Raw genomic sequence first — 22164 nt, 5'->3', positions numbered from 1 at the left:
AGAACCGATATCATATTCTGAATAGGAATTATGGTTCATTTGAAAATAACAACCTAATAGACCTTTCATAAGCCATGTGCTCAATATAATGAGCGATAATAATTTTCTTTGAAATGATAGTAAAGAAAAAAAAGTATAATAATTTGATACTCCGTCAATAGGTTCGGGAATGCAAGAGGCTACACCTTTTGCTTTATTTGTAACAAATTTACTCAACATGGTAAAATCGGATCCAGCATAAATATGATTGGCAAAGGTCAAGTTGTTTAAATTTAGATTGAGTAAATTGTTTGTCTTGTTTAAACTTTCGGTAAAAACATCCATCATTTTTAATTCTCTTTCAGGCCATATGACTTGATCGAGGTTAAAAAATGGTAAAGGTAAAGAAGCTAAAGGTATATTTTTTAAAGTGTAACGATAATATTTTCTTTGAGAAGTAAATTTAAATCAAATTTGATAAAAACTAGTTAATAATTCTGTAAGTTCTACACCTATGTTATTTGCGTCAACGTAGAGAAATTTTGTGTTCGGATTCCCTGGACCACTTGCAAAAGCAGCTTTAACAATATCTGCAAATTGTAGCAAGACTTTTTTTCAGTGGTGTAAACTCCGGGATAAAAGGGATTTTTAGTATCAACATGATCATTCCAAATTTTCCATAAAGCGTTGATACGAACATTTTCTGTGTAGGGTGCTGCTTCAGGAGGTAAATTTCGGAGATCAGTTTCTACATTATAAATGTTACCTTCAACTGGTATGACGTTGGTGTTGGTTATTATTTTTAATAAGAAAAAAGCAATTTGCTACGGTACAATGTGTTTCATTTTTGATTTTGTGCTTTCTGCAATAGGTAACAGGTTGTTAACATAAACATCTAAATCAACACTAAGAATATTATCATCTGCAGTGAGCGCTGTTCCAGTTAAAGCTGGATTTTTATAATTGGGTGTGAGCATAATATAAATAAAAGGACGAACAAAGGTTTCTTCTATTCCGTTTAGAATGACTTGTTTTTCGGGTACAATAGCTGCTATTTGTGTTGCGTTTAAAAGCGGATGTTTTGCATAAATACAATAATTTTTACTAGTGTGAGTGTTTAATGACATGTTCAATATGTTGTCGTATAGAGATCTATCAGTAAGATAATCATATAGTAATAATTTTGTAAAATCTTCTAGAACGTATGCAAAAGCAATTGTTCTTGGGAAAAAAAAAAAAAATAAGATAAACCTCTCTCTTGCAAAGGTGAAATTGAGTTTAAACTCTGACGAATAGGTTGTAAAAAAGAAGGATTGTTTCTAAATTCGTTACGTTTATATAATACCATAATAAATTATATTTGGTTCTATTATTAAATGGGGAAGTATTGACGTTAAATAAATTTTGTTGAACATTGTTGTTTGAATCTAAGCTAAACTTTATCATGGGTAAATCGATTAGAGCCGTTTTGTATTGAAGTACAGTTAAAGGATCGAATAAATATTTTGGATTAAAATATTTCGATGATGAAATTTTACGATCTTTATTATAATAGCTTGAAAAAAAGTCTGAAAAATTCAAAACTCTATTTAAATTTGAATTATAAAGTTGCAATTTTCTAATAAAAAAAATCGTCTTGAAAGCCGTTGGGTGTCGAAAAACAAAAGAGTTTACCTCCACCTGTTGCATAAAAGGTCCTCATATAACTTAAATGGTCGCCACTCATGTTTTCCACATCTAATATGTCATAGCAAGGAAACGTATCACCTGTAAGGGTATATGATTTAAATACAAAAAACATTTTTGGTGATGAGATAAAATTCAATTAATTATTCTGGTAGGATTAGCAATCATATCGCTTTGAATATCTGATAAAAAATTTTTTATAGCAGGTTTGGATTCTATTCTTAATCCGTAATTGTTTTCAGATAAAGATTTTCGTCTACTCGAGTTAAATTAGTAGGAACATCCATACTGGCTAAATGTAGGATGGTATTATTTTTAAATGTGGGTTTGTCGATATCGTTAGGAGTCAAGGGCAAACTAAAATCGTTCAAGATATTATAATGCACGCTTGCTTCATTTTTATTTTTAATTTTGCTAAAATAATACGTACTACAATCATATTTATTTACATCTAAAACATCGTCAAATGTTAAATTGTTCATTTTTTCTTTTTTTCTTGTAGTCTTTTCTTCAAAGGTTTTAAAAAAGTATCAACATATTCGTTAAAGTTTTTATAATAAATGTCTTTATCTTCTTCGTTATTAGGTAATAAATCTTCTCGTTTTACTTTGAAAGTCGTATTTAAATCGCCTACTATTCCACTTTATAAACATAAACGGGTAATAACCTTCTACTGAAGGATTAGAACGCTTAGAGACTTTGATAATAATTACTTTTTTGGTAGTGTCCCAATAGGGTTGATCGCGAGTAGTCGATTTGCTAAAAGTGTCTTTGGGATCTATTTTATATTTTTTCAAATAACATTCGGTTCCAACGGAGAGAGGTTTGTATATTTTAAATTTTTCGTTTTTGTATTCTTTTTCTACCCGATGTAACATGTTGGAAGAAAAATGATGACCTCGTTTTTTGTCGTCTCGGTATTGATCATCTTAACGAAGAGCCTTACCTTTGGCGTCGTCAGCTTCCAATTCATCAGGAGCGATTCCACTCGTGAATCGTTCTTTTTCGTTGAGTTTTTGTTTCATGTCCTCGATATAAAAACTTCAATTTCTTTTTTGAAGTTCGCCTTGTTTTCTTAATTTTTGATAAAGTTGTTTTAAATGCTCATTGTCGATTTGGCCAAGTAAGCTTTTCCATAATTTTTAGAACTAAAATGATAAATATTTTGTTCATAACACCATTCTTCCATTTTGTTGTTAAAAAATTCACCACCTTGATCGGTTTGCATATAGATAAAAGATTTATCGTCTCTTTTAATATCTTCAAAAATATGTTTAAAACTGCTAAGCACTTTACCGGCAGTTTTTTTAATAGTGACTCTCAAATACACTTTTTTAGATACTCCATCTACCACGACTAAACAAAATTCAGGTCGGCGAGGAGCAAAATTTAAATTAAAACTGTTCATATCGGCTAAATCAGCTTGAAAATATTGCCGAGGTCTATCGTATGAATATTGATGCGTTTCGTAAACATAAGGTTTCCTAGGGGCTTGTTTTTTAACGTTAGCATCCGTTGTTTTTTTAAAAAGTAAAGTAACATGTGACTAAGCGGTTATGAGACCGTTCCATATGGCATAGATGGAACTTTCTAAAAGCGTTTTTAATTGTTCATAAAATTTTAAATTGGTTGAATTTTTTTTTAAAGTGTCCAATTGAAGCAAAACTTTTTTAAATTTTGGGTACGTCTGTTAAAGCAAACAAACGACTCGATAATTTAGTCAGTTGATTTTCTACAAGGTTATCAATAGCATCTCTCAAAACCTTGTCCATTTATTTAAAATTTTTTTGTTAGAATGGCTTTTGTTCTTTTGCTCTTTTTTTCATTGATCTCATTTCTATTGGTTTTCTTCTTAATTCTAGTCGTTCTTTAGTAGTTACGGCACTTTCACTACCATCAGTAGCGCTAGCAGTAGCTCCTATTGGTTCTGGTAATGCAGTAGCACCTAATAATTCAGGAGCAGTTTCAGGTAGTTCAGTAGGTTCGGTTTTAGTTGTTTCAGTAGGTTCTTTTTCTTTTTTAGTTTCTATTAGAGTTAAATAGGGATCGGATGCTCGCGTTCGTGGTTCTTTTTTATGTGTAGGAATTTCTAATAAGGAACACCTTGTTAACGGATGAGGGAATACATTTTTCTTTTTAAAATTGGTTAGTAGTTTTAAAGCGTTGGCAAAATTTTCAATATTATTAGAATCCATTTCAAAACATTTTTTATGAGATATTGAAAGCGAATTTAAACGACCAAATTGAGAATTAAACATTGTACCCATTATCATCAACATTTCGAGTAAACTTTTTTCTTTGATTGTATTTTCTGTGGTGTAAAAATGATTTGAATTGGATTTAATATGTTGCAATAATCCCAACGCACCTCCTTTAGCACAAGTTTGTTCAACATCTTCTTTTAATAGGACTACATCTGTTACATCTCTAAAAGGTAAAGAAGGTACAGGGTTAAAAAAAGTTTTAAATGTTAAATAGAGCATGGTTTCTCCAATTGGTCAGTTGGCTAATGCGTTTTCGTCATAGTTATTTAACATTCAAACATAGATATCGTTATTAGGCAGTAAATAACTGTTCACTTGAATGTATTCTCTCAAAATTTCAAATTTAAAACCTCGAAACATTTCACCATATTGCATACATCTTTGTTGAATAATGTATTTTGTTAGTGATAATGTTTCAAAAGCTCTCTTTCCACCAAAACTTTTATCGCTTATGGATTCACTTTCTATAAAACTAGAAGTCATGACAGTGTAAAGATCTCGAGCTAGAGCGCTAGCATATACACCTTCGGATGTTAATTTAGTTTCGTTTCGGAAGGGTATGTTGTATTTTTTAATAAAACTCCACAATTTCGCAAAAGTCAATTGTCGGCTGCTATTCTCATCAGCTCTATTCTCAATCGGCTGCTATTCTCATGCTGCTTACATAATGAAAAGAGGTTAGTAAATATAAAAATTCGTTCGCATAAAGGGAATATTGTTTTGGATCGTTTCTTTTTTCAAAGGCAAAGTTGGTGACATTGTTAATAATACTAGCTATGAATTCTTCTACATCTACGACATTGGCTTGATATAAATTATAAATTTTTAAATTGTTCAGAAAGGCTTTTTCGTTTCTCGGTTTATAAACGCCTAAAGAAACTTGATAAGATCCAAAGCGATAGTTGACTTGATTTTTACACATTTCGACGAGATGTTTAGGTAAGTTGGGAATTTTTTTTACAGATTAGTTTGAAAAAGCTCATGTAAAATATCGTTTGAATTGGGTGTTTCGTAAAAAATTAAAAAATTACTAAGAGGTGTCAAAAAATAAATTTTTTTAAGACTCAAAAAATAAATTTTTTTAAGACTCGAAATTTTTTTAAGACGCGAAACGTAAATAATTAATCAAACAATCGATACAACAACTTTAAAATCCTTAATGAATTAATTCACGTCCGTTAAGAGTGATGAGAATCAAACGTAAAGTATAAAAATCTTTATTTTTAAAATAACGAACTTCGTTTTCTGTATTTTCTACTAAATAAAAGTTTTCAAAACCAACTTCTTTTAATTCGTTTTCAAGTTCTTGTGTTGTAAATTTTTGATTAAAAAAACAAAACTCCATTTTTTTTAATTAAAATTTTTTTTACAAATTTATATTCTTTTTAAGATCGTATAATAGAAGGATCAAAACTTTACGATTAAACATGGCCATTGTTTGATAACAACCTAATTGTTTTATAATTTTTTTTTCAATTTCAAGTAAATTTTGAATGTGGTCATCGCTACAAAATTTTTCTATATCAGGTAAAACTTTTAAATTGGCTTCTCGTATCGGTTCCAAAAAATAATGATCTCGAATTTCAGTCATGACTCCGTCATCAAAAACATAATTTTTTTGTGTAAATCTTTTTAAAAAAACAATAGTGTGCGTTTGTATTTTAACTTGTTTGTAATTGACACTCATTCTATTTTGTTCCATAGGTTGATTTTCTTTTACCACTGGAAAAGAAATTGACTACACAATCTTTTTGCGGCAAAGGTATCAGAGCCGTTAACATAATTTGAAAATAAGAGTTTAGAATTGGGTACTCCTTAAGCTCTATTTTTGTAATACTTTTCTTTTTCTTCGTCTCCGTTGACGCTGTGAACACTATAGCATTTAGGTCCCATAGCAAAAGCTTGAGCAATGTAATAAGGAGGAGGTATTTCGTTTCGAAAATGATCAGTTTCTTTGGCGTAAAGAGAGGAATAAAAGGGTGAGTTTTTTTATAATTAGAATAATCCATCCAACGATCGCCAAATTTTGAGAAATAATTCCATTCTTCTACTTTTTCGCGAAACGATAAATTGTTTTTCTTTTTCTTTTGCGTAATGAAAAAACAACCAGAATTAGTATCTGTTACTACCAAATGTTTTTCTGCTTTATGATTCTGATTTTGTATTCTGATTTTGTACTAATAACTGTTGGCTTAATTTTATTATCATCCAAGTCATGGTTTTTTGTTGTGTGTTTCGCTGCACAAATCGTTCTGAATATATAAACTCATTATAGAGTTTGCTCCGATCATTATATTCCAGGTTTAGTATTTAACTTAAAAAAAAATCATTCAGTAAACATTAAATAATAATAATAACAAATTTCTTTAGTTTAATTTTTATAGAAAGAAATTCATATAGTTGTATAAGCAAGTTCAAATTTAGTTAACTTAAGTTTAACTTAATTTGTTTTTAAACTAACCTTAATTAATTGAATTAATTAAAAATTAAATTATTAAAGCTTTTGGTTAGTAAATACTGAATATAAAATTTTGTTTTATACATTACAGGAAAGCCTTCCAAACTATTTGAGAAATCTCACCCAGATTGGATTCCAAATCAATCTATGGGTTACGAAAAAAAGTTAGCAGATGTTACTAGGCATGAGCGTGCTAATGATCGTCAACTCAGACTTATGCACGATGTTTCAAATGCTATTCCAAAAAAAGAATTACAAGTTGTTGTACCATGCCCCATTGATTTTACAGACACAATTTTACATTCAAGATTATATGATATTGACTTTGTTAAGTTAGTAAGTGAAGTATGTGAAAATAATTTAAAAGATTTTTCCTGTCAAACTGAAATAACAAACAAATATATTGTTTCCATGGATAAAGAATTAACTTCACTTAAATCTGAAATTTGTAATTTAATGTCTGAGTTATCTTTTCTAAATGTTGGTACAACAGAATGGGTTGTATCAGATGAAAAAGTATTTATACAGGTCTACTAAATATGGATGCTTTTTTTTACTCTTTTTAAATTTATAAAATCTTTCCTTTTATGTAAGAGATCAAAATTATCAGATTTTCAGCATCTTTTGCTAACTTTGATGCGTCTTCGGCTTAATTTAACGCTAAATGATTTAGCTTATCATTACAATATCAGTAGCACAACAGCCTCTTCTATGTTTCTCAAAACAATCGATGTTTTATATCTGAGACTAAAGGAGCATATAATATGGCCTGATAGAGAGCAATTATGTAAGACTACCCCAATGTGTTTCCGAAAACATTTTGAAACCAGAGTTGGAGTTATTATAGATTGCTTTGAGGTTTTTATTGACAAACCAAAAAATGCATTAGTACGCGCTCAAACTTTTTCTTATTACAAACACCACAACACTGTCAAATTTTTAATTGGTATTGCACCTCAAGGCGTTGTAAGTTTTATTTCGAATTCATGGGGTGGTCGTGTTAGTGATAAATATCTAACTGAAAATTCAGGTTTTTTATCAAAGTTATTACCTGGCGATGTTGTTATGGCTAATAGAGGATTTAGTATTAAAGATAGCGTTGCTCTATATTGCGCCGAGGTAAAAGTACCATAATTTACTGAAGGAAAACGCCAACTCAATTCTTGCGATGTTGAGCAGACTAGAAAAATAGCCTCTATTCGAATTCATAGAGAGAGTTATAAGAAATATCCGAAATAAATATAAAATTTTACATAGTACAATTCCTTTGGACTATTTGATAAAACAGAAAAATGGCCTTACAACAATGGACAAAATTTTTACATTATCATGTTAATTAATAAATTTACACGACTGTGATGTGACCATTTGATTAACCACATGTATATTTATATTTTATAATATATATATATATATATATATATATATATATATATATATATATATATATATATATATATATATATAATATAAAATATAAAAATATAATATAAAATTTAATATAACTATATATATATATATAACTATATATATATATATATATATATATATATATATATATATATATATATATATATATATATATATATATATATATATATATATGTATAATAAGCTGACTTTAATTGAATTAAACAGGCGCGCAAATTAAAATGTTTCGATTTGTGACTATTCTTTTAAAATTGTTTGAAAAAATTACACACCGGACTACTGAATACCGTAACGGACGACTCAAGTAAGATATAAAATATGTTCTAGTGAGGAAACTACACACATTACAACACTGACGGTAACGTGAAAATAAAAATGGGGATTTTTGTCACAATAAATTTATCGGGACAAAAATCCCCATTTTTATTTTAATTTAAATGAAGAACCTCGTAAAAAAAGGCTAGCCGTTTTTAAACCAGTTAAAAAACAGAAAACTGATTGAATACTTTTTTCGTGACACTATCACTACGAAGATTGTCGCCCGAGGTATAAAAGCTCCCCATACCTTAACCACATTTTATCATTACAAAATATATCTAGTTAACGGTAAAATAAAAGTCACAAAAAAAGAACACTGTTTGTTTTACACATTCATTTATGTTTATAATTAACATATTTATGTAATTTTAATAATTGAGCCATGTAATTCAACATTATTAAACAATGTTTTAAAAACAGAAGCAAATTGAAACACATTTTTTTAAATATAAAATAGTTGCTCTTAAGTCTCTATTAAGTGTCGAGGGGTAAAGAAAGTGATAAAGGAAAAAATCTCATTATTTTTCTTTTATTCAACATGAAATAATAAAAAAAATACATCATAAAATATAAAATATACTAATGTCACTCTTCTTAGTTTTGAAGTAACATTTTACTTGATTGATATTTCGAAAATCGAAAAAATTTAATTTAATGAATGAAAATTAATAACTGTTAATAAGATTTTGTTGTTATTTTTCTTCTAAAGTTCGAGTTATCGGCAAAATATCAGCCACAGGGACAAAGTAATCAGAGGATCAAATTATCTAGTGATTTTTATGAGAAAGTATTAGTGATGTTTCAAGGGGAACTTAAAGTACTTCGAGTTACTGGAAGTAAGAGTTATCTGGGGTTAGAGATATCAGGATTTCACTGTATCTTCAAACTTATCATTTTCAAAACTCCAAATTTACATTTGGATAATATTGATTTTATAAATGCCTAAATGTGCTTACCTAAAACATAAAAAAAAATTTTCCCACCCCTATATAAAATGACAGTTTATAAAGTGTTTAACAATTTTTACGACAATCTGGACACAACCAATTCTTTTTTGGTTTACTATTCAATTTTAAACATACCAAGTGGAAAAGTTTAATTTTGCAACTCTTTCTAGCACAAGAAAACAACTCACCATTTCCTTTACCATACCTTTACAATAACAATACAAATCATGATCAGCAATGGAAACCGAATCTTTTTATTTTGGTATCTCTTGTAAAATATTTACCAACTAATCCTGGTAAGATAGAGCTAATGAATACTTTTTGATATTTTGCAACACAAGCTGTTCACGTGGCACTTTCCGGATAAATTCGTTTTAAGTGATAATCTTTAGAAGTATTTACAAATAAATCATAAAAGTTTTTTTACATACATGTAATTGAGTTTGAATTTGAAAGTAAAATGGATGTGTTTGTTTAAGCTTTTTTTCGGTGTTCATAATTTGGATGCAAAATGTTTTATCGTTACTAATAGCTTCAAATACGAATTCATCTTTATGGTTAGCAGGATTTTTATTTCAACACATCCTTCTCCACAACATTCACAAAATATTAAAGGTATAAAATTAAAAATTTTATTAATTAAAGGTTTAAAGGTTGTACTGAATATATATAATAAGATATTAAAATTTGTTACCCTTCCAATAACCAAACATTTCTCATCGAATAACTTTAAACTAATTTCTTTGACCCAACCAGAGAGATAATTTATAAGATTCTAAACTTTAATAACATTTAAGTTCATCAGCGGATATAGGAGATAAAGCGAAAATTAAATAGTTTACAATATCAGGATAACTAATTTTTGGATAAAAATCTACTGAAAAAATCAAGTCAGATTTCAATAGATTATATGGATCTAAATTATCTATTTTAGAAATTTTATCAAGATATCTTTGTTTGCTTTCAACTGAAAGACAAGTAAAATATTTGCTTTTGCTTAAACACATGATTTTATTTTGCTAATTTGTTTGTGAACCAAAAGAACAGCCGTAGTTTGTTTCGCATAATTATCATAAGTTATGATGTAACCCGGAACAATCAATAAACATGGGTCCGTTATATAATAAATTTTGAAAATGAAAAGGAAGTAACAATTTAATATTTTCATCCGTTTGACCTTCTCGAATTAAAACATGACGAATGTTTTGAAAATTTTCAATGATAATTTGAAATGCTTTTTCTTCGTGATTGATAAAAGTAGTATTTAGTTTTTGAGCAATTTGTTGACTTAATGTTTCGTAATGGCCGTTAATTTGTAATTTGCAAGAAGCATCGACTACTTTGTCGCCCTTTTTAATGGCTTCTTTTTACCATTTTTTGAGCTAAAGAATAATGCCATAAAAGGAGTACTTTGTAAATTTTTTCAACAACACATCAACAACACGTAGTCAACCATATTAAAGTGTCTAAAAATTCACAAGTTTTATGCGAACTTAATTTCATGACCAATTTGATGGTTTTGTCTTTTTCTATACCATATGTTCCATTGTTTTTGAGATGACGATTAGAAACAATTTTAGTTGGAGAATCATCTTGTAATGATATAATTTCTTTTTCTACCATGGGTGAAAAACCTCCTACTTGAACTTGGTACTCTGGTTTCATGGTAATTTGACAATAGACTATAGCACTAGTTGAGAACCCTTTTAAATTAACACGATGATATTTCCGAATCACATCGTCTAAAGTAATATATTACAAATCAAAAGAATATTTCATGTAAAAAGGTAAAGGTTTTAATTGCGCTCCTCCGTATTGTCCATTTTCGTCCGTAAAAATTAAACATCCTCCTAATAAACTGTTTAATTTAAGTTCTTTTATTTTAGGTTCAAAGTATTCTGTATCAATGACGTATTTTTGTGTACCGTTGGTTGACATGCCGCCTCGAATACACTTTTCAATCATTTTTTGATGTTCGTTGGTCGGAGGAAATTGAGCAGGATTTAAACTGATTGCAGAATTTAATTTGCTTGTATAACTAAAAATGCTAACATGACTAAGAATATGAAATTTTGTAAATTGAAATGTTCTTTCATCAAAGTCAATCATAACAGAACCAAAAACTGTGTCGAGCACAGTATAAAAATGCAATAAGGATTTTAAAGTTTTTAAATTTAAAAAGTGCCACAATTTTTGAATGCCTTTATAAGCTTCTTTGATTTTTTTTATTTCTTCTTGCACATTTTTAGACTTCATTAAATCGTGTTGAGTAAATAATTCAATAGGTGGAAATATTTTATATTCAATGTTTAATAGTTTGTCTGTTATTTGTGAGTAAGGAAATAATGTTATTATAATAAAATAGTTTTTAAACTCTTGATTGTCGGTTAAATGATTAACTTCAGGATAAAAAGGTCGTAAATAATGCAACATGGTGTTGACAATTTAATTTTGAGCTTTTTGAGATAACATACTACTGGCTTGTTCTAAGGAAAAATTTAAAATTTTTAATGTGTCCACAATTTTAATATGTTTACTAACGCAGATAATATTCACTTTGCTCACATTTTTAGATATAACAAAAACATCTTCCATGCTGCTATATTTTATAAAAGCTTTAAAAAGTATTATTTCAGATTCGGCCAAATGACCGTATAACGGAATATCCAAAAAAAATTTTAAGCTTTCTACAATTATAATACGGTTATCAAAAGAAACGTTGTGAGCGAAAATAGGACAAGATAAATTTTGACTATATCTGCCTAAATTTTTGTTGCAATAATCATGAGCCAATCCGTAAACTTGTCCTGAAAAATGATCGTGATCAATAACTAGATAATCTTCAAAAGCGTTGAGAAAAAAATTGCATTTATTTAAAAATTTTTTGCTATTTTTTTCATCTTGAATAAAATCAGATAAACTAAATCTTTTTTTAAATTGTTTATTAAAAGAAACCAACATGCAATGATACCATATTTCGTAGACGGGTTGCTTCAACTTTCTCATAAGAAATAAAAAAAATGGGTTATCTGTATTTTGACTGCCTACTTCGTTGATACATTTGCGAAAGATTTTGATTAAAAAGTAGGGATCATCTAACAATTCAACATTGTCTTGATCAAAGTAAATTTTGAGTTGATGATCGCTCATGATAAGGGAAGCCAATTGTTTCATATAATCTACAAGTTCTCCACTGGTTATTCTCACTCAATCACTTAACAAACCGTTGGTGGCAGGTACGTATTCAAATTTTTCCCACCATCTACAACAAATGTAAAACAAACTTGATACTTGAAATAAAACTTGTTTTATTATTTCCGCATTGTTGTCGATTAAATAATTTTGAACATTTAAAGGTAGCATGAACAATTCAAAACGACCAACTCTTTGAAACATAACATTAACAACTTGAATTCGTTTGTCGTTATAAATACGAAATTCGTTATGATTTAATCTTTCTATTCCTTGGGGAGTCATGCGAGAAAATTTATTTTTATAAATATCAGATTGACTTGTTTTGTCTGCAGGATATCTACAAATAGAACATAAAGGATTTTCTTCTAGCCATACTAAATTTCTTTCTTTAGATGATATATTTAAATTTTGAAAACGCGGTAAACATATTTCATAAGCAAACCGAACCAAAGTATCTGCTAAAGCTATTAAATCGTAAACTCGTAATTCCATTTTTAATTTTTCATCATTTTCACGAGTCGAATTTAACTTTTCCCACAATATGCGTCTGTGTGTTTTGTGAAGTAAAGAAACTCCTGGTTGAAAATAGGGAGGTAGACACATAAAAGGATTTTTTTCTAAACTTTCAATAGTGTTTTCATAATAAAAAATCCATTGAGTGATTACGTGTCCTTGTTCATCCAAACCAAAACATTCTCTTGCTAATGTTTCATGAATGCATTGAACAACGATAGAATGACAATGATTACTCAACTTGGATAAAGGTTTGACTTCAAAAGTGGCATTTTCTTCAGACTTTGTAATACTCGTTTCACAATCAAACGTCATTAAAAAAGGAAATAAGTTTCTACTTGTGCACATACACGAATTTTGCGGACGATAGTGACTAATGCAATCGGCGTATGTAAACTTGTTCGGTTTATAATAACCTTCGCATTCGTGTGTTTCTCTAGTAAAATTTTGTCCGCATTCTGAACATTGAAAAAGAACACGTGACTTGTTAGCTGAAAAATGTACAGTAAAAAATTTTTCATTCAACATGCTTATAGCATGAAAAGAATTGTTTTATTGAAAAATACAAATTTTTATAGTGTTTTTTGTTTTTCTCTGTTGATTGGCTTTATTTCTTTCCTCGTTATTAATAAAAACTCTTTGAGAATCTTGATCGTCTTTGGTAATATTTGCGCTTTCGTATACCACTTTTAATAATTCTGTAAAGGTACTTTTATATTGCGATTTTAATTTAGAATGCTACAAAAGAATTTTGATATTACTTTTGTTAACAACAAAAATTTTAATGTTAATAAGATCAAAAGTATTTTCGTAAGCAAAACACTGACACAAATCAATCAAAGTTTGAAATGACATATCTTTAGATTTTTCTTTTAAATTTTGTAAAACGTTTTTCCAGGCTAGAATTTTTGTTCATCTTGATCTTCAAAAAGGAGTTGTAAAATATTTTCTTTCAGGCGAATTGTAACAACGTTTCATTATTTTACAATAACCATTTTCAATAGATTTACAATATAAAGTAACAATATTATAACCAATTAAAAAATTTTAAAACAAGTCCGCAATATGAATACTATTTTTCATTCGCATTTCAAACCCTTCCAATGTTTTTTGTTTTACATGATAAACAATTTCATCTGGACTTTGAGTTTCTGAATAAAGTTGTGATTTTTCAATGATATCTTCATCTTTTTTTAATCATCTTTGATGAAAAAAAAATGTTCAGTGTATCTACTGTTGTTACTAAATTTAGTTTCCTTAGTTTGATATTCAAATTTCATTTTTTATATCTAAAAAAAGTTACACGTATTTTGTAATAAAATTCCAAAACATCTAAATCAACAGTGATACTTTTAAATATTTTTCGTATTTCTAATTTATTATAAATAATTATAAATATATCATTAATATTACAAACTCGTGATAAAGAACATAATAAAGAATATAATAAAAGCCTTTGAAATAAATTGAACAACTGCTTTATTCATTGTACTTCCTTGAGCTTTATGAACAGTAACAGAAAAAGCTAATTTTGAAGGTAAACCCAATCTTGAGTCTACAACAGCATGAGAACAATCTAAAATCTCTTCTTTGACACATTTGATCTAGACTTCTTTTTTATTCATCATCACCCAAACTGCATTATTTTCAATTAAAATGACTGTACAAATAGTACTATTGCACAAACCTTCCTTTACATTGATATTTCTCGCAAGCATAACAATAGCACCTATTTTAAGATAAACAGCTGCTGGAATCTGAAACGAACATTGTATGTTTGGATTTTTAATAACATCTTTAGGATAAAACCAATAACCTCCGTATTTTATACTCTCAATTTTTTTATTATTATAAATATCGACTTCCATATTTCTAAACAATATCTCGTATATTTAGTGTTCAAATTTTCAGCTGTTTCAAAACAACGCGTCATAAAATAATCAATAGTTTGGTCTGAAACTTGCACAAAACGTATTTCATTTAAATCTCCAAAAAACTGCACATCTTTTTTTTGTCTAAAACATTCAGTTAAAACCAAAACTTCGGTCATAAATTACTGCCATATTTTAGATTTAAAAACAAATTCTCCTTTGACAGGTGATAATTGGAAAAAATCACCACAAGCAATAACTTAAATACCACCAAATAATTCATCATAACATTGTTTCATTTCACATTAAATGCAATAAAGCAAATGTTTGAGCATTAATCATTGAAGTTTCATCAATAATTAAAACATCAGTTTCCAACCCTGTCTGGATGCATATGACGTTTATAATTATCTAAACTTTCAACACCAGTTTCTATACCAGCAAAAGCATGTATGTAGTGACACCATTTAATAAATGAGCTGCTTTTCCTTTACTCGCAGTAATATGTATTGTTTTATAAATTTGTATACTTTGAGCAATTTCTTTGACTATATAACTTTTTCCACAACCAGCACCTCCAGTAATAAAAAAATTAATTCCTTCATCAGGCCATTGAAGCGCTTTTTGTTGTTGTAAAGATAACACTTTATTACTCGATAAAAATAAATATTTCTTCAATATAATTACATAATAGCATATTTTACAAAAAAACATAAAAATAATGTTCTAGTCAATGAGTCTTTCCAGTTTACAAGATAAATCGTCTGGTTCATGAACCAACAACAAAAACTTTATAGCTAACATTTCATCTTCTGTCAATAGGTTTTTTTGTTCACATTAATAACTTGAGTGATTTTTTATTATCATTTTCTCTTATTTTATTCATCTAAAAAAACTTTACATATAATACACAAAAATCTAAAAAAAAATCAGTTCAAAACATTGATCACAATATAAAAAAATATAAAAAATCGTAAAAAAATCGGACTTTGTTGCTGCTTTAAGAAAAATAAGATACTGAGACAAAGACAACAGATAAGTATTTATCTGTTATTATTATCTCAGTATCTTTATTTTATTCATCTAAAAAAATTGACATTTTTTTAATTCAAAAAATTATAAAATAAATCTAAACAAAAATTTTTTAAAAAATTTAAAAACTCACAAAAAAATTTAGTTTGTTGTTTCCATTTGATATTTGTTCACGAGATCGTTGTCGTATATATATTCATTTAATTTTTGAATATTTCTCGACAAGTGTCACATGCTTCAAAACCACAATATTCTCCATAAGTACAAACTGCACAATCGTTTGTAGAAAGCATACTTTTTTCTAATTCGCCACTTGGATCAGGTTTTGCAACATAATTTAATAATCCATCAAAATCAAGATCTTTTACGACTACTTCTCTATATAAATCAAAATCTTCCAAAGTTGTTTTTGACGTTTTTTTATTATGTAATCATAAAAAAACAATACGAAATTAATCAAATGAAAATCTTACATTTTTTCTTATGTTTACAAACAAATTATAATATTCTTTCACTATATCCACTGAATAATCACAACATAAACATAAAGGTTTATAATCGTTGTATTCTTGACATTGACAGTTGGCCAAAAAACCAATCCTCTTTTTTTGATATTCATAAATTTTCAAGAGCTGTTCTTTAGTTAAATCCACTTTTTTTGAAGCTTTTAATATAATGTCATCTAGTTTCATTCATTTTTTTTATTACGCAATCTAAAAAAAATTTTTACATAATAAAAACTTCTACCAAAAAAACTATATCCAAAAAGTCTTCTTAATTCAACATAAATATGACAAAAATTCAAATTATAAAATACACAAATAGGAGAACAGTCACATAGTGCCATTTTACAAAGAGCTTCGTATACAAAATCACGTTTTTTACAAATAACATGGAGTAATGTTTCCGCACAGTTTATTTTTTTTGCAATTTTTTTACACATTTCCGAATCGTGTTGGCTTAAACTCCATCCTGAAAATGCTATTCCTGATTAACATTGTAATAAAATTTCTTTTTCAATTTGAAAGGTTTTTTCATTGGAAAAATTTATAACTTGAAGTTCTTCTGGTTTGATTTGACAAACTTCTTTTACAAAATCACCAAATTGTTCTTGAGACATTTCTTTACGAGTGCTTAAATGAAAATCTTCCAATGGAAATAAAGGTTGAAATAAAGGTATAAAAGGTTCATACTTATAATTTTAAAAATCTTCACGAATGATACTACAACCACCATCTTCTATTATATCGAAAAAGAGAGGTATAAAGTCTTTATGCACAATTTTATCGTTAACGACATCGTAATCACCATCTTTATTTTTCTCAATTTTCATTTCAAAAACTACATCAATTTTTTATTTACTATGTAACCTAAAAAAAATAATTACAAAAAATTTTTTTATAATTAAGTATAATTTTCAAATATTTGAAGTACAGTTTCTTTAATATTTTCTTCGTGAATATATCGATGAATGAAATCATAAGTTTTTTTACAACTTTCACAAACATTAAAACCAGTACAATTTTCTGTTGGACAAGACTCTGCTTCTTCCATTAACATTCGTATCGTTTGACTTTCATCATGAATAGCAGCTGTTTTTAATAAAAGTATTGTGATTAGATTTTCAACATGATATTTAAAAACTGACATTTTTATTATGTAATTTAAAAATACAATAAAAAAATAACAATAAAAATTATCTAAATATTATATTATTTATAAAAAAAATTTCTTTGAATGGTCATTCATCACAAACAATTTTAGCCTTTTGACAATTGGGACATAGTTCTATAATCGAGATGTGGTTACAGCTGATGATATGCTATGTTAGAATTCTTGTAGTATCTCAGACACCGCCCGTCCGAGTAGAAAAAAGGTGGAAAAAAAACGATGAACCGGTGATAAGCAATGCAACGAGCGATTGAACCGATGAACCAAAAGGTTAAAAAAAAAGTTCCCGGGTTCAAAAAAGAACGACGTCACGCGCATGCGCATGCGCGCAGAAATAAAGGATCAGGTGTCAAAAAATTTTTTCATATAAAAAAAACTGTTACAAAAGTTAACTAAAAAAAATAAATAATTTAATAATAAAAAATAATTTACAAAATTTAATCGAAATAATATTTAGAATTTAAATTAAAGGGGGGAGCGTCACAAACCAATTCTTCTTGAAATGGGGGGGTGTTACATGACTCTTCTATTTTTTCGTTTTTTTTAATGTTTATATTTTCTAATTCATCTTCTAGGCATTTTTGGAAAGCGAGTCCTTTTAATGGTCTTTTTAATTTTGCATTCGGTTGTTGGAATTCGAACGAAGGAGCATTAAGATCCATCTCCCAGTTTTCGACAACATTATTATTATTCATTTTTTTTATTTATATCTAAAGAAAAAAAGAAATGTTAGTATAAAGTGGTATAAAAAAAAAGAATAAAAATAAAAAAATAGAACAAAAAAAAGAGAACAAAAATGTAATAAAAAATATATATTTCTAAAATAAAAAAAGTTATTTTTTTTGAAGTTGACAACTTTGACAAATTCCGCATTGTTTTACGCAAAAGTAGCGTTGGTTTATTATTCTCGAATGTTTCATTGATTCTTTTTGTAGATGAAAATAGTAGGAATACATGGCTGTAAAAAAAATAGGATTAATAAATAAAAAATTTAATGATAAAAAAAAAAGAAAAAAAAACAGAAAAAAATATACCTTTCATTTGTTTTCTAACTTTTTTGTTGGGTTTTCTGTTGCTGTATCCACTTGTTTTCATTTTTTTATTAGTTTGGCTATAAATATATAATATTATTTTTATAATGTATAAAATAATTTTCACAAACATAATAACATTGATCAACTGACCATTGAGCATATTTCATAACACAATTATAAAAAAATTGAACATCATTATCATTAATATAAGGATTAAAATAGTGTGTTCTAAATAAACGGTGTAAATAAAATATAATTCTTCTATGTATCCAAAAAAATAAATTATGATCGTTTAAAAAAGTTAATTTATAACTAATATAAAAAAATTCTTCAGGATTGAATTGAGGAAATAAATATCCTAGCTGATCTTTTAATAATTGCAATTCGATTTTAGTTATTCTAATAGCTAAATTTCTTTTAGTTAATTGTTAAGGATTTAATATCTTGATCCATGTTATTTTTTGATTCAACACAAAACCATTTGACAAAGTAGATGAACTTGTATTCGTAAAAGTTTTTGCTTCTTTGCATTTTTTATTAGTTATCTAAAAAAAATTAAAAAGTTTACAAAATAGTTAATGCAATAAAAAATTAATGTTTGGGAATCAAGTCATGGTTTTACTATACAAGTAAAAAAACTATGAATTGATTCCCAAAAAAAAAAAGTTTAGATGAATTCTGGTTCTTGGGCACATTTAGGTGCTTCAGCTGGTTCTGGTATATGATTATAAAAATGAAATAGTTCTTCTTCTTTGGCTTCGATGACTGCACTTGGATATACTGCGTTCGGTGGTGAATAAACAGGTGGTAGATTTTTAATGATGCTTTCTTCATAAGTAGGTAGGCGTGGTATTTTATTTTTATATTTGTTAAAAATATCATTTCGATGAATTACTGTACACATGTTGAGTAAAAATTCCAATTTACTTTCTAAGCTTTCATGAATATTTCCATTATAATCTTCTATGGCATTATCTTTGATATACTCTACAAGATCGTATGCGTTTTTTAATTTTTGTTTGATACCATGTGGAGGTATTAACACGAATATAATACTTCTAACGTTTTCAAAAGTGAGCTCATCAGTTATTTGTCTGAAAACTTCCATTGCATTCATTTTTTTATTAGTTAATCTAAAAAAATTATGGTTAATAATTATAGATAAAGTACAAAAAAAACATAAAAAAATAACAATGATAGAACAAAAGTACAAATACATTTTTTACATAAAATACATAATTGAATAGTAATCGTGATAAATAAATTATTGTTAATAATAAATTATTTTAGTTCTTCGTGTGAAATAAAATTGTTATAACCAACAGCTACATTATATTTAGTGGTAGGTTTATCAAAAGAACTATCGTCTAAAAGTTGAAGATAATTATTGTTGGTAGTAGTACGAGTAAAAATTGGTCTTTATCTCTCAAAGTTAAATTGACATTTTTGGTAAAAGGCCATTTTAAAGTATCGTCCAGGTCACCTCGTAATAATTGAAAGTAAATGGCTAGTTTGTTTACGTCGGTACTTCGAGTATAAACTTTTATACGATAACGATAACCTTCTGATGTGTACACGGGTTCTGTATAAAATGGTTCATCTGATAATAGCCTGAGATTCATTTGATCAAGTTTGATGATTTGCGTGTCGTTAAAGATGTGTTGTATTACCTTTAGTTCTTTAGGTTGTTGAATTGATTTTTTTAAAGCTAAGAATTCTGTGCTATTTTCTTCTAGGATTTGATAAAGTTTTGTTATTTCTTGTTTGAGATGTTCTGTATCTTGTTGATTTGCTAAAACCATCATGTTGTTATAAAAAAGACTTTTTAAATCTGCCATTTCTTTGTTCATTTCTGCTAGGGTTTGATGAAGTTTGACATTTTCTTCTTTTAGATTTTTAATTTCTTGGTCTTTTTCTTTAGAGTCAACTATTTGTTTAGTTGTAATTTCTTGAAGACTCTTCATTCTATTCATGATTTGATTAATAGAAAGATTCAAATAATTTAAATTTTTCTTTTCGTCTTGAATTATTTGGTTCAAATAACGATTTTGTTGTTCTTTATAATATCGAAAGCAGATGACAGAGTGTTCATAATAATCTTGATCATCGACTTTGGTATTACAAAAAAAACATACTTTTTGTAAATCTAGAAATTCATAATCACATTCATGGTTTAACAAATCTTGTACCTTTTTCTTACATGTAAAACATTCGTGGGAGTATTGTACTGTAGAACAATCTGTTTGATGATTTAAAAGTTCTTCTGCACTAAATTCTTTGTCACAAAAACAGCAAGGATATATGTTGTCTGCCATTTTTTTTATTAGTTGCTGAAAATAAAACATTTATTTATATAAAACTATAAAAAAAAATATACACGTCTTTTTTTACTATAAAAGAATTAATAAATATATAAAATCACTCTATAAAACATATAAAAGAATTAAAATATAAATAATGTTTGTTTCAATAACTTCTTGTTCTTGTTTTTGTTTGAATATATTGTTAAAAGTTATGTTTTCAACCTCTTCAAATACGTCTCCAAAACCAGGAAACATGTCTTCATAATTTTCATTATTATTAGTTGTCATTATTATGTTTGCTAAAAAAAGAAAAAGATATATTTACAAATTAAAAAATTACAAATAAAGTTCGGGTAAATTGTCCATTTTATTAATAACGTCTAAAATATATTGTTCCCAATCCATTTCATTGAAGATCTCATGAATTTCTTTTTCTATTTCTTCCACTTTTTCTTCTAACATTTGTGATTTTAGTTCTTCAATATAATCTGTTTCTTTTTCTTCCATTTCTTGTACTAATTGTTCTAAATATTTTTCATAATCTTCCTCTGTTAACTCTTCCATTTCCATTAGTTCTTCCAAATCTTGTTTTTCTTCTTTTGTCAATAACAACTCGTGGTAGCATATAGTGTCTTCATTAATATTTTCTCCATAACTAATAGTAAAAAAAAATGTATAAAAAATGTATAAAAAATAAAAAAAATATAAAAAAAGTAATATAGGCTTACCATCCACATTTTTTGATATATTGTTTCATTTTTTTTTAATATATTAGTTTGCTAAAAAATAAAAAAAGTTACAAATAAATTATTGCAATATAAAATGTGTAATTATTTCCATAGTTATATCTAAATTTTTTTCAAGTTCTAATTTATTTTCTTTTCGACTTCGGTTCCTTTTTTTTGATATATTAAGTTTAAAAGTCTCATCATTCTTTCGTTAATGTTAGGGTAATCACATTGTATACATTCGATTTCACGTTTTTTGTAATCAAGATATTCTGCCAAAGGTTGCCATTGTGTTTGCAAATGTGCTGCTATTTTTAGATTTAATAGCATAAAATTCATTATTTTTTTGCTAAAAAATATAAAAATTTAATATAAATAATTCAATATAAATAATTTACATTGTTGTATATTATATAAAAGTTTCTCATCTTCCCATAATGATAATACAAAATACAAATGTTTGATTGCCAACTTTTTGTTTGGTTGTGTTAATATATATAGGGTTAAAACGTTTTTTATTTTATCAAATGTTTTTATGTAATTTTTATTGACTTTTTTTATTTCACTTCATCTAAACTTTAATAAAAACGCCAGATGTTTCCATTCGTGATGGAGTTGTTTTGAAGTGTAATTTATTATTTCTTTAATCATTTTTTTATTATAGTATATATGAAATAGTAATGTAATTGCATATAAAAATATTAATGTATATAAAAAAAATATAAAAAAAACAA

General features: G+C 27.3%; 2 protein-coding genes across 2 annotated transcripts; one reads left to right on the top strand and one right to left on the bottom strand.

Moving 5' to 3' along the window:
* The first annotated feature begins 4596 nt into the window (after nucleotides 1-4596).
* Nucleotides 4597-7521, top strand: LOC136086856 (uncharacterized). The gene is made up of 3 exons (XM_065809350.1): nucleotides 4597-4606; nucleotides 6479-6903; nucleotides 6982-7521. The coding sequence occupies exons 1-3, from the start codon at nucleotides 4597-4599 to the stop codon at nucleotides 7519-7521; spliced, it is 975 nt and encodes a 324-aa protein (XP_065665422.1).
* Nucleotides 7522-19766: 12245 nt separating this feature from the next.
* On the bottom strand, nucleotides 19767-20990 carry LOC136086855 (uncharacterized). The gene is made up of 2 exons (XM_065809349.1): nucleotides 20832-20990; nucleotides 19767-20729 (listed from the first exon to the last, which is right to left on the bottom strand). Exons 1-2 carry the CDS (start codon nucleotides 20988-20990, stop codon nucleotides 19767-19769), a joined length of 1122 nt encoding a protein of 373 aa, XP_065665421.1.
* Nucleotides 20991-22164: the final 1174 nt, after the last annotated feature.

This window comes from Hydra vulgaris, chromosome 11 (assembly GCF_038396675.1).
Source record: "Hydra vulgaris chromosome 11, alternate assembly HydraT2T_AEP".
NCBI lineage: Eukaryota > Metazoa > Cnidaria > Hydrozoa > Anthoathecata > Hydridae > Hydra > Hydra vulgaris.
This window is presented reverse-complemented; position numbering and strand designations above follow the sequence as displayed.

Coding starts and splice junctions, on each gene's coding strand:
- LOC136086855 (XM_065809349.1), bottom strand. CDS start 20,990: ATGACAACTAATAATAATGAAAATTATGAAGACATGTTTCCTGGTTTT. Junction 20,730..20,831: donor ATATTTTAATTCTTTTATAT/GTTTTATAGAGT, acceptor TTTTATTTTCAG/CAACTAATAAAAAAAATGGC.
- LOC136086856 (XM_065809350.1), top strand. Junction 6,904..6,981: donor GGGTTGTATCAGATGAAAAA/GTATTTATACAG, acceptor CTTTTATGTAAG/AGATCAAAATTATCAGATTT.